Source organism: Struthio camelus, chromosome 5 (assembly GCF_040807025.1).
Source record: "Struthio camelus isolate bStrCam1 chromosome 5, bStrCam1.hap1, whole genome shotgun sequence".
In the NCBI taxonomy this organism is placed as follows: domain Eukaryota; kingdom Metazoa; phylum Chordata; class Aves; order Struthioniformes; family Struthionidae; genus Struthio; species Struthio camelus.
In genome coordinates, this window is record NC_090946.1 from 34,275,172 (window position 1) to 34,289,078 (window position 13,907).

Below are 13,907 nucleotides of genomic sequence, written 5' to 3' on the forward strand. Positions count from 1 at the left end.
GAAGTTTCAGAAGAAGGCCATAAAAATGATAACACATACAAAACCCTTTTGTCAAATGACTTAATCACCCTCTGTAATTAATGATTTCTACGGAACCAAATATGGATAATATGTGAACTCTTCAGTGTACCAAAATATAGCTAAATCAATTGACTGTAAGTTGACCGTAGACAATTTGGGACTAAAAAAATTAAGTAAGCGCTCGTGTAATAAAATACACAGAGATGATAATTATTGGTTGACCACAACTTGTAAGGATTATAGTAGATTCTTTACCACACTAAAATTTCATCAGGATTGAATATTTTTCCAAAGAATGTACTCTAGTTCAAACAGGAATCAAGTTGGGACAGTTCTATGGCCTCTGAGTAGGTCAGAGTAGATGAGAATGTGAGCTTGCTTTACAAAATGCATAATGCATGTATTATGCAAGTCATCCTAAACATTTAGATACAGAAGAGAGACTGAATTCAGGAGCTGTAAACATGAAATGTTTTTTAATCAAATAACATAGATTCATATTGGTGGAATGTTTTTGAGGTGAATAAATTTCAGTAGATTTTCCACTTTAGCAAAAGCTAAAATAAAAAGCAAATACGGGAAAATGGAATTTGTCTTGCAATTCACTGGAGCAGGAAAGTTCAGTGAACATTTCTCCAAAATTCAGAGACTTTCATTCTTGAGTTTGCATTCCATCAAAAATAGTCCTAGTATTAATACTACTTGTAATTATTTCACATGAGGGTGACAATAAGTATTATCAGTTTAGTCAGTGCTATTTTACTTTTTTAACTGTGAAAGCATGCATGTTCTTTCCCCTTGGTTTGCAAACTCATGAGAATTGAGTAAAAGCCATATTTCAAAAAGTCATATTTCAAATTAATAGCTGTATTTGCACTAAGCAATTTGTTTGGTTAGCGTGGAAAGATGTGTAGTGCTTTGAAAACATCGTTCTTATATGTATAAATGCCATGCACTGATATTGATGACAGCATATGGCACATTCATTTTCACCAGTGTTCTGCCTTGCACTGTAGAGAAAGAGCCTAACCATAAATCAGAGAGCAATAGACAGAAACCCCCGGTGATGAGTGTTTTAGAAGATTCTTCCATGAGCGGTGGTAGCATTGTTTAAAATACTGCCAAATAAAGACTAGAGGCAGTTCTTCATTATGAGGGAAAAGTCCTGAATGATAGAGTAGGCAAGTTCTTTCTCTAACATTGACATGTGAACGTACTTAGCATTCTGAATTGTCCAGCACTGCACTATATGTGGAGGCCGTGCATTGAATCCTAACTAAACGCCTAGTGGTAGGAATTTCTAGTGCTAGCAGTTAAGAGAATTTTGCGGTGTGGAGAGTCTTTCCTGAAGTTAAAATGGAAAAATAATTGAAAGAAGGAGTAGAGGGAAATATATTTCACAGTATGGAGCTTGTGTAGTTTGTCATTAACAATACAGTTCTCTCTAATTTACAACTTAGCAGAGGACAAATATGGACCTGCAAGCCATGCAGGAAGGGTTCCTTCCTTCCCTCCACCCTCCCACCCTCTTACTTTTATTTGTTGATCCTGTATTAGAAGTACTTGTCAGTAAGGCCAGACTGTCACCAAGTTTGAGTAGGAGAGAAAAAATATACTGCATATAATACTCAAAATGCATGTGGAATGGAGAGTGAGTGAGATGAATCAACTGACTGTAACACAAGTAAGTGATTAATAGATTATACAGTGTCACCATCATAGGCTCAGTTGGAAGTGTCAGTAAAGCAAATTATTATTCCACCTACAACAGAGATTTAAAATTGCAAGTGTCTGCAAGGCTGGAATGGGACTCAAGGATAAAAACCTGCAAAACTATGAAATTTACTCCTCCCTGATAAGTTGTACGTCTTAAAAAGCAAAACAAAAAACAACCAAACCCCAGTTCTTGTTACCATTGTATCACCCCTCCCAGCTAAATACATGGGAATTAATCAGGTGCTACAGAATTGCAAAATAGTAGTAATGCATTGCACATTATGTAGCTCTGTTAACTACAGTCTTCACTGAAATGTGTGAACTCTGTACACAAAGGCAGCATTGCTCTATCGAAAGAAACAGTAAGAATTCATGGATGGATGAGTGTTGTATCTGAACATTTTATTAAGCCTTCTGCTTTGCAAAAGGGGTATGACTTGCAATCATTCTCTAAATTTGCTCACGTACTGTAAATTGACCCCCAAGTATTTCTCTGTGAAATGGTACTGAGCAATGTGTTATGCTCAAGGTAATGAAAGTGTGACTTCCTGAAGAAGAAAGAAGCCAATCGTTAGTGTCAGGTAATACACCGTACCACTGAATAAAAAGTGCACTTAGCTTTCCAATCCCTTACTTTCACTGCCTTGCTCTGGAACCTGTCATCTTGGCCAATAAGATACTAACTTAATTAAAAAGGGTTTAGCTCTAGACATGACATGCAAAATGGTGTTGAATGGATCGAGACTGATGAGATTAGCTACGTGTGCAAAAGGAACAACCTTCATGTGCAAAATTATGCATAATGCATGCACATTTTTTTAAATGCTGTAAGATGAAAAGATGGTTTCTTCATGTTTGAGACATCTAGAATGTTTGTGTTGTCAGCTATAATGTATAATATGGTGTGTTTTCCTCTGTTCTTCACAGGTATGGGTTTATAGTGGGGCATATTGTTATCCCACGAATCAATCCTTATCATCTTTGTGCAGCAAATCATACCGGCATTTACAAACTTTCATCAAACACAACTGGTCGGTATGATGCATATTGTTACAATGCAACAGGTATGTATATGCAGTTATGATGTATTTTAGATATAAATTAACTAACAGTAATATGTGTGATCTAGTTATGATCCTGGAACGCTTGTTGAACGTCTTAAGAGTTTGGAAATATCTTGCTGAATTATTAGGAAACCGTAGATAATGTTGTGGCAGATGCTGAACACAGACAGTATTTGAAGGTAAAAACTGTGCTAGCTTCCAGTGTCTTGGATTTCAGCAGACTATTGCATTCACGGTGGATAGAAACAGATCCAACAGAAAGCGCTAGGCAGAATGCAGTGAAGATCTGAATGGCAGCAGTATTTCTGGATTTTGGTCTCGGTGGTCATATCATTAGAAATCACCTTTTCTTTGGCATAGTGTTACTGAGCTGTCAGTCTGCTCCAGAGAACTCAGGCAGAAACAATCCATAGTTGGTTTCAGGAAAGCAGTAAATCTTCTGTCATGCAGGGGTGGCTCTTCTCTTGGGTGCAGCAGGGTCTGTCCCCACTAGAGCTTTATAGCCCCTTCTGAGTCTTATTTCCTTCCTGCACTACGAGCAGATGGCACACACGCGAGCACCAAGCCAGGGCAAGAGGTACTCGCCGACCGGGAGTGCACGCTGCCTCTGCAGCAGAGCGGGTCGCCCCAGCTGGAAAGGGGTAGAGCTGCCACTGCTGCCGTAACACTGGGGCTGTCTGCATTGCAACTGAGTCATAAGGCTATTTTAACGGATGTTGACTGGAATGGTTTTCTAGAAGGGTTATGGAAAAGGAAGAATCTAGTTGTTAGCCGAGAGGACAATCCTGAAGTGCCCCATTGGGGGAACAGCAAAAAGAGAACGTAAGTAGATGAGTGAATGAACTTTGATTTGGAAATTTGTTTTTAATCGTCAACGTTTAAAGCCATCGTTCTGTGATTATGTAAATTCTGAAAGTTTTCTGGGAAGTTTTCTGGACTGCCTTGTGGGGTCAAACCAAACAATATCATCTCCAACTGCAGCCAGAAGTTCTAAGCGAGTGCTTAGAAAAGGACAAAGTGATTTTTAGGTGTAGCAGGCAAATTTTCTAGCTAAGTCATACTGATAAATCTTTGAATCTAATTAATATGGTTGTCTAAATGATTTTTTTCTCAATTTTCTGATATTAATATTTTCTATTTTCCTTCCTTTTCAGAAACAAGGGATAAGACATGTGAGCCAATTGAAAAGCTAGATACTTCTTTGCTCAGTGATCACAGCAGAATAGGTACTGTATCAAGCCAAACATAAGAAAAACAAGTTTAGAGATGTTGTACTACAAGTAAAGCAATTAATCACTCATCTTCCCCTAGATCTTATGGGGCTAAGTTTGCCTCAAGGTGCTACTAACAAAGCAGTTTTTTTGTATAAGTATTTGACAAATTTAAACAACTTGGAGCTGCTGATGTTTCTTTGACATATAGGGCTTTGCTTAAGATGGTAACCCTGCTACATCCTGTTTAAATTGCTGGTTAGCAGAGCAACTGGAAGTGAAAGAGCACTCTCAAAATAAATGACTTGTCCCAGTTCTAAAAGCCTTGTCGACTTTAGAGGCCTAGATTTTATGTTTAAAATCAAACTGTTTGGTCAACATATAAAAATATCTGAATTGTATGCACTATATGTTTGACTGATATAAACATTGGAACTACTGGGGATGGTTTGGTGGTGTTTGATCTGGACACACTGGATAGAATGACAAAAATTTGGGTGACCTGATATTAATCCACAACTATTTCTCTTTATTTTGATTTATTATAGGACTTAAGCCATCTATCACAACTGAAATATATCTGTGTAGCTCCTAGATACTAACAGCTGTTTAATTGCTCCTTCCAACAGTCATTGATAATGCAGATGGCTCACGTTATAATGCAGATGGCACACGTCATAGTGGAGATTCCTCAACCTCTGGTGTGGATGATGAAAATGTAGGTAGTGGATCTACACATGACACAACTGCAATGGATACCTCCATCAGAAGATCCCCCAGTACCTCGTATTTTGAAAATACTACTCCAGTCTTACAGCTGCCAGATCATTCTTCTGGAGGGGGTGAAACGGAATTTCCTCCAATAAGTACTGGTAAGGGTAATAGGTTGCAACTGTATCCTCTTCAAAATAACTGAGTGAAAAGTTACATTACGAGGTAAATGATTTCACGAGGCAATGAGAAGCACAGCCTCTGATTTGCATCCCTAAGAATTAAAGGGAAAAGTCTGTATCTTTGGAAAAACAGAATCACTCCAAATGTCTAAGAATTTTTTGTGATTAATGAGAATACAAGGCACCTGAGTATCAGCATAGTTTCCCACATAAACCTTCCTAGATTGTTAATAATAATTGGTTCTAAGCATTTGCTCTTGTTGTTATTAAAATATTGACACTGATTTCATTAGAAAGATCAAAAACATGATGAGCAGAGAACACAGAGAGGTTAGGGAGGCAGACGGTGTAGGTATCTAGAGAAAAGGATAATATATTATCTCTTTTCTAGTAAGATGGATTAACAGATTCTGCACTTAAGTAACAAAACCAAGGAGTAGTTTTCAGTACAAGTAATTTTTCTTTGTACAAATACAGGGGTGTTTTTTTAGAATGTCTTCTTACTACAGCATATTACAGAATGCACAGAGATTAAAACGTCAGATAAAAATGTCAAATAAAAACGTTACTAATAGGTTCTTCCTCCAGGTGATAAAGCCAAATTCTATTCCTGTGAAGCCCCACCAAATGCAAATTCCATACTCTTTCCTAGGGCATTCTGCAGGGTACAACCAAATATAGTATTAGAGTATCTTGCCTATATTTTGCTTTCTTGTGCAGGTGATGTGGGGTTTTTTTTTTGTCTTTTTAGGTTGCTTTTGGGGGTGAAATTATCAAAAGTGTAAAAGACTAGCTCCCACTGAACCTAAGGGTTACAAATGGAATGCATTCCCAAATACAGGGGAGTTTACTTTGTGACCTCTGACCACAGGCTTTTTATCAGATCATTCACAATCACTTACCAGTGAAGGATACCGGTAGTTTACATCATTGTCCTGCATAACTATTGAAATTTATAACTTTTTCTGAGCCAGCGCATCAGGATTGTAAAATGACTTAACACTGATGGTGTATTCAGTGGCACTTTATGCTTATTTTTCTGTATAATGAATACCATGACAGGTTAAAGCTAGCATTTTCTTCCTGAGGAATTAGTATAAGAGTCATTCCCCAAAGTGTATGCCATGTACTTCAATTGCTTGCCGTGACAATTCTTATCAACTCTGCTGACATGCATAGCCTTTTTTTGGACTAGCTCTGAGTATATCTCAGTAAAGAGAAGAGTACAAATAACTTCATTGTTCTAGATTCCATGTCCAGATGGGACAAAGGTGCAATAAGAGCTTGGATGACATGAACAGATTGTTGCCAGAATTTTCACTATCTCTATAACATACAATTTTCTTGAAATCATCTGTTTTGGTGATATATATACCATGTTAGTAAAGCAAGGATATTTGGGGTTGAACTTGTATGAAGAACCTACTGTGTGTCTTTCTCCTCAGTTGGACCAGTAAATGCAGAAATGGGGGCTTGCAATATAGCATAACAGTAGCTGGGAGTATACTGAGTTGTAGCTCAGTTAATGAAATAGTAACGATTTATCTACTTTCATACAGATGATGACTTTCATACAGCATCAACTTACATCTCTTTGGTGCCTGTAGCTGATGATTTCCCTGAAAAAGGAGATGGACAGCAGCCTGCAAGTACTAGTAAGATTTATATATTATAGTAACTACATCAAATATAGATTGTGTTAAAGCTGCTTTCTTGTTCCAGCAGGGCATTCTGGTAAGTAGCAAGATATATACTATCTCCAATATTGCAAAATCATTGAAGGACACTGCTTTCTGGAGTGGTAGAATCAGAAATAAACTCTACCATCTGGTGATTGTCACTTACTTAACAGGACAAGGGGAGCCAAAACACTTACTGTTTGGTTACTTCAATGCTTATGTATGAGTTAAGAAGGTATTGTTGATTTACTTATTCTGTTTCCCACTGCCTTTTTATCACACTTATTTACTCTACAAGGCACCACAAATTAATGCAACCAATTATCACTTAAAGTCACCTTATTTCAAAAGTAGAAAGGATGTTTTTAGCAGTTGTGAGGAATGTATGTCTGTTTGTGGTTCTAATTTGTTTATTGTTGTGAAGGTGGATAATTGCAGGCCAAAACCATGGTGTCTCGCTCACCAAAGCCATGCTGTCAGTGGCAGTTCAGTGCCAGCCCACTTGTGCGCTGCGAAAGTGAGCTTTATCCTTGTGGGTGGCAAGACGCACATGAAAATTCTGGGGCTGTGGTGGCTCTGCAGGCTTTGAGACTTCAACAGGACACTATTTTCTCTGCTTGTCCCTAAAGAGCTGTACTGAGTAGGAAAACTTATTTTTTATCTTTATTTTTTATCCGATATCTGCTGCACAGCAGCTATATCAAAAAAAAAAAAGCCTTTTGAAATCATCTTACACTTCTTAAAATGGAAATGTACAGGTATTCATCTGAGTTCTTAAGTTTAATGTGATAAAGATTTTTGTGCCAGAAGAAGTGAAGCAAAAGGGAGAACATTTGAATATGATGGAGGAGATTTACAGAGGTATGATTGACACTTGTTTGTAGTAAACATTGAACTGATAGAAATAAACGTTTCTTCCTGTCAATTCTTTTTTCCCCGATGTGGCAATGAGTGATAGTGAGGAATTTACTTAAGTGTTTGTTCGATGCTGATAGATAGTCAAATGATCTACATAATTTGGAGGGACATGGCCCTAATTACTGTATATAAACATTAAAGGGTAGAGTAAAAGTGATTTTAAGCCTTACAGAGTTAGCAAAAGCTTTACTAAAATACAGGAATCATGCAACCAAACATCTTGTTTGAGAACGTGTGAAGGTTGGTAACACTTTACAAATATATAGATAAATACGTCCAGACGCAACCCATAAGGGCAAATAAGAGAGGCAGATTTCTGTTGAACATATTCTACTAGCGCAGGGATTATATATCCTATCATAAATGTTTGTTGAAGAGGTGTGTTGGTAAGTGTTTATTTGGGAAACCAAAGTTGGCTTGGGTGATTTTTAACAGGACTGGCATTGTAAAAGCCCTGCATTTATTAATATATATATTTTTAAGTAATGCTGCATTGACTTTATCCTGCACTCTTTAATATTTCAAGGTGCCTCTGTCAAATTATTTCCTCCTACAAATTTGTCACAATGAACAGATCAGGAAAGCAGATTAGATTTACGATTTCTCCACAGTTATGGATGTTTTGCTATTTGAGAATTTTTGTATTACATTGCTTAATTCTTCATGGTGCAAGAAGAGCTTTTTCCTGAAGGTGTTTGTATGTTTTGGAAGTGTTTTTGTTTGCTGAATATCACAAAAAAAATCTATAGTACTCCAGTAATTTGTTTCTGCGGGCAAGGAGAGGTGATATCAGATGCTAAAATACATCCATCATATTTGACTTCGGTGCTCACCATGTCTTAACCTAGCCTTCTTCAGTAAGAGAAATGCACAAAAGAAATGTAAAGGAAATAACATTAGATATTCCAACAGGCTACACTTTCAAATTATATGTAGTAGGTAGTATATGCATGCAATAATAAACCTTCTCATTAGTTAAATTCTGGGAAGTGTTTGTGATAACCTTATACCTTTTTCTTACTGAAAACTTAAGTTTTAGCAGAAGCATCAGTGGAAATTTTTATGTAATTATGTGTAACTACATATCCATAAAATACAAATGTGTGTATGTGTGCACAAATGAAATGATGGAATTTATTAAGTCCTTCTAATCATAACAGTGCTACTCAACTAGAGCATATCTGTACGTCAAAAATGTGCATTTCGTTGATATTTCTAAGGGTTTTCTTTTTTTAATGCATTATCCATATTCCTGTTTTGCTTTTTGACATTGACCACTGTAATCCTTTATTTCTGATACTAGAGTCAGAGCAGTACTAAATCTAAGGAATAATTGGTGACCATTGGAAGAGAATATGCCTATTCAGTCAGACAGCTTTTCAGAAAGTCAACATTTGTTAGGCTTTGCTGCAGAAGGGGCCACTCCTTGTAAAAATGCCGTTCGGAGTTTAAGTCCATACGCTTTGCAGTTTACAGATAAGGAAAACATATGTACTGTAGACTGAAGAAAATCAATTTGTCATGTTTGGTTATTTGAACTTTGATTTCTAGGTCTTGCATTTTCTAATGCTTTCATTTATTACACAAAAAATGATAAAAACTAGTGTCTTGGAACTCAATCTTCAAGTTTTTCTTCTGAATGAATTTTTGAAGACTATTCTTCCTAATTAAAAAAGAGTACATGATATCTCTTCCTCTTCAAAATATAGAGCATGTTTTCAAATGCTAATAAAAATATTGCTTGTGAAGAATTGCTCAGAATACAGATATTTCTGGAGAGACATTTTGAAGTAGATTTTTCTTGTTTTTTAGTGAATGTGTGTATGACTTGCAATACAACTCTTATTGTAAGCTCTGCTTTTTAGTGTCATTGCTTCACAAGGTTCTTAGCAGTGAGAAAGGTTAAACTATCAAGGTGGCTTGCCTGAGGGATTTCATTTTCTACGGTGTGCATGCTTCTATTAGCTTTGTGGGCTGTATGTTGAAATAAGTGAAGGATATTTCACGTTCTGGAAATATTACATTCTTTCATAGCTATAAAGCCTGTGCAGAATTCATTGACTTTACTGGACTTTCAGAGCAATAACACAGTCTTATACTTTAGCTGGGTGTTTCAAACTTCCTGGACGCTAAAACCATTGGTTTTTCATGTTCTTTGAGGAATGTACTGATACCACAGAGTTCATACATTCGCTTTGTGCTCACTTCCATCTCAGTGGCATGAGCATGTTGAGGGTGCCGGTGCTGGTGGACTTGACTTTGCTGGAGGAAAGGTGCCTCTCAAGAAATAACAAGTTCTCGGCTGAATGAACCATGTCCTAACAGCTCCAGGGCCTCATCGTGATGACCTGGAGAAAGCCACCACCCAGGCTCAGTGGAATGCGTTCTTACACCACTGGTGGTGGTCAAGTCCCGGAGACAAGGCGCAAGAACCGACGCAGGCAACAAGGGGTAACGAATGTCATGCTAAGAGGGGTGCCTGGTTTAGGGGTTGAATATCCTTGCTGCAGGAAAGCAGCAAGTTTCAGAACAGTTAAGTGGAGGGGGCTTGGGCGTGTGGTATTTGTCGGTGCTTTTTGTTTTGATTTGCTTTGACATGGAAAAAAGCAAAGGATTAGGCTCTCTCTCACTGACTGTACATTTGGTAGCCGTGGTACACTTGGCTGCATTCTTTCATGAACTGAGGAGGTGTGTATGTGTGTATATATATATATATATATATATGTATATGTATGTATATATGTATGTGTGTGTGTACATATACAGAAGGGATGAATATATGAGTCAAGTTTTGTAAATAATCTGATTGGATTTTTCTTTTTTCCTCTTTGGAGGTGCTTTAGAAGTAGATTATCCCAATGAGAAGGACTTGCGGGGAAAGGGGGGGAGCACATCTTCTGGGCTGTACCCTACCTTCATCTGCTGTAAGGGAGCAGGATTTGGGCAGAGCTGCAGCCATGTGTGGGGCATTGAAATGTAGATGACAGGCACTTTGGGGCAGCTTCAGCAGGGCCGTAGCAGTGTGGTGAATCCCTTGTGGGATGGAAGAACCAGGAGGAGAAACGGAGGCGTGGGAAGCAAGGTTCTGTTGAGCTGTGTGTGTGACTTTGGGCTGCAGGCATTGTAGGGGAGACAGGAAAGTGCAGATGCTGTCAGTAGGAAGCCTTGCAGGTTAGGGCTTCATGGCCAATTTAACATCATCACAGCAGATGTGCCTTCAAGTGGCAATGGTTCAGATGATGAAGACTCTTCGGAGGAGACGGTTTACCCAACAGTGTTTCCAGGCTGGGACGTGAGTGTGGCCAAGAAAGAGTATTCTCCAAGTACTAGTAAGGAATTGCCTTTCTTTTTTGATTTTTTTTTTTTCTCCCCTTGTCCTACCCAATGTTTCTCCTCCTTCACCACAGCTGTGTTGTGGAAAGAGTGGTGGCTGTTCTGATTTGCTGTTCCTTCGGAAAGGTCTCCTATGCCGCAGTAGAATAGCCTATTTAGATCTTGTGAGGTCCCTACTCTTAGAAGGAACCTCTTCCAGTGCTGTTAGAACAGATGTCCTGGTGCATGTACATTTGTTTTGCGGGTTTCCCAAGTGTGATGTTGTGTCTCAAGTAACAAAGCCTTTTGGGAGGGGTTTTCTGACCTGTATACTTGTGGCATGGTTATTTCTGTTTGCATGCAAATACCTATTTGGCTTGCCTAGCACAATGGAGGAAAAGGGTGTAGTTTCTTGTAACTTCTCTAGATGAAAAGCTATTTTCATCCATAAACATCTGTGACAAACTTATGGAGCAGTACTACTTGAAATGCAATGTTATGAGAAAATGCTGTGCATGGGGAAGGAATATGATAGAAGTATAGCTGTGTCTTTCTCTCCATAATGTGATGATGCCTAACTCAAAAGTGTTTCTGGTGTGGATTTTGCTGACAGCATCCGGTCAGGGGAGCGCATGCGTCTTTCAAGCGGAATGGCCGTTGTTCTGAGCCCAAGTCTTTGGTAGCGTTGGCTTCATGGCGTTTTTGGTAGAGAAAAAGGCTAAACTAATGGGTGTGCTTGTCTCTGGGTGTCCTTTCTGCCTAGTGTGGATCCTTCTTTCACCTTTTGTATGTGTTTTTATGTCAAGATTTGTTGGATGTTCCACATTCTGGAGGCTATCTGCTCTCTTTCCTGCTGGCACAGCCTGTACGGAATTCATTAACTGTACTGAACTTCAGGGGCTTGCAAAGACCCATAGGGCTTTTTGACAACTCGTCCCAATGGATAATGTTTTTCTTGGGATGGCCACTAGTGCTTTTGTCTGACTAAGCATGTGAGGAATGTACTGACACCACAGAGTTCATACATTCGCTTTGTGCTCACTTCCATCTCAGTGGCATGAGCATGTTGAGGGTGCCGGTGCTGGTGGACTTGACTTTGCTGGAGGAAAGGTGCCTCTCAAGAAATAACAAGTTCTCGGCTGAATGAACCATGTCCTAACAGCTCCAGGGCCTCATCGTGATGACCTGGAGAAAGCCACCACCCAGGCTCAGTGGAATCCGTTCTTGCACCGCTGGTGGTGGTTAAGTCCCGGAGACAAGGCGCAAGAACCGACGCAGGCAACAAGGGGTAATGAATGTCATGCTAAGAGGGGTGCCTGGTTTAGGGGTTGAATATCCTTGCTGCAGGAAAGCAGCAAGTTTCAGAACAGTTAAGTGGAGGGGGCTTGGGCGTGTGGTATTTGTCGGTGCTTTTTGTTTTGATTTGCTTTGACATGGAAAAAAGCAAAGGATTAGGCTCTCTCTCACTGACTGTACATTTGGTAGCCGTGGTACACTTGGCTGCATTCTTTCATGAACTGAGGAGGTGTGTATGTGTGTATATATATATATATATATATATGTATATGTATGTATATATGTATGTGTGTGTGTACATATACAGAAGGGATGAATATATGAGTCAAGTTTTGTAAATAATCTGATTGGATTTTTCTTTTTTCCTCTTTGGAGGTGCTTTAGAAGTAGATTATCCCAATGAGAAGGACTTGCGGGGAAAGGGGGGGAGCACATCTTCTGGGCTGTACCCTACCTTCATCTGCTGTAAGGGAGCAGGATTTGGGCAGAGCTGCAGCCATGTGTGGGGCATTGAAATGTAGATGACAGGCACTTTGGGGCAGCTTCAGCAGGGCCGTAGCAGTGTGGTGAATCCCTTGTGGGATGGAAGAACCAGGAGGAGAAACGGAGGCGTGGGAAGCAAGGTTCTGTTGAGCTGTGTGTGTGACTTTGGGCTGCAGGCATTGTAGGGGAGACAGGAAAGTGCAGATGCTGTCAGTAGGAAGCCTTGCAGGTTAGGGCTTCATGGCCAATTTAACATCATCACAGCAGATGTGCCTTCAAGTGGCAATGGTTCAGATGATGAAGACTCTTCGGAGGAGACGGTTTACCCAACAGTGTTTCCAGGCTGGGACGTGAGTGTGGCCAAGAAAGAGTATTCTCCAAGTACTAGTAAGGAATTGCCTTTCTTTTTTGATTTTTTTTTTTTTCTCCCCTTGTCCTACCCAATGTTTCTCCTCCTTCACCACAGCTGTGTTGTGGAAAGAGTGGTGGCTGTTCTGATTTGCTGTTCCTTCGGAAAGGTCTCCCATGATTTGGGAATAATCTTGTCAGATCCCTATCCTTAGAAGGAACATCTTCTCTCACTGTTTAAAATTAACAACTGTTTCCTAGCTGTTTACATACTTGAAGTTAACCATGGTCTTCCAAGAAATAACCATCTATTCTGCTTTCTAAATTTTACATTTTGGGGAAAATAATATTAATATAATGCTAGACTATGTTACACATAGTCTACGTCTATGCCATTGCCGAAATGTTATCAAGCAAAGTACTTGAATACTATTCTTTTATATATTTTCTTAGGTAATTTCTTGGTCCTGTGCAATAAAATATCTAGGCACAATTCAGTGGAAGCCAAACTCTATGGACCACTTCCAGTGTGAACTGTTGGCAAGGCAGTCCCATATTTGCCCTCTTTCATACACTCTTCTAATGTTATCCCATTTCTTTTGTGCCCTCAAATGTTTTGTCATGACCCAAATCCACAGTCCAGAGATTTTAACACAAAGCTTTCATGATAAGAATAATTCTCAGTGATGATCTGATAGCTCTTTGAGTAAAAAAACTTTCTATACCTAAAATCCTTTTGTATCAAAATCAGAAGACCACCACTTATGAGGCTCAAAGCCATGTGCTTGTGGCATGGAAGCATCCAGTCTGTGCTTCTTGGCCTCACAACCAGGGAATTGCCCCAGCCCTCAGATTTTTTTTGCATTACAGATGTCATTATTGATGACAATATTCCATAGTTCTCATCTGCTCAAAGATGATAGTTTATTCCTTCTTGTAATTTAATTTAAATTAATTTAAGCACAT

General features: G+C 39.0%; 1 protein-coding gene across 26 annotated transcripts in view; it reads left to right on the forward strand.

The window, feature by feature from the left end:
• CD44 (CD44 molecule (IN blood group)) overlaps nt 1-13,907 on the forward strand; it is a 61,377-nt gene that overhangs the window by 23,338 nt on the left and 24,132 nt on the right. For 22 of the 26 annotated variants that reach the window (XM_068945463.1, XM_068945462.1, XM_068945470.1 and 19 more), the window contains exons 3-6: nt 2,665-2,801; nt 3,956-4,027; nt 4,642-4,884; nt 6,465-6,560. In XM_068945463.1, the coding sequence (XP_068801564.1) occupies nt 2,665-2,801; nt 3,956-4,027; nt 4,642-4,884; nt 6,465-6,560 (548 nt within the window). Of the gene's footprint in view, nt 1-2,664; nt 2,802-3,955; nt 4,028-4,641; nt 4,885-6,464; nt 6,561-6,587; nt 9,954-10,708; nt 10,832-11,976; nt 12,103-12,860; nt 12,981-13,907 lie in introns of those variants that run through there. The other 4 variants (XM_068945475.1, XM_068945477.1, XM_068945486.1 and 1 more) reach the window with 4 other exon arrangements.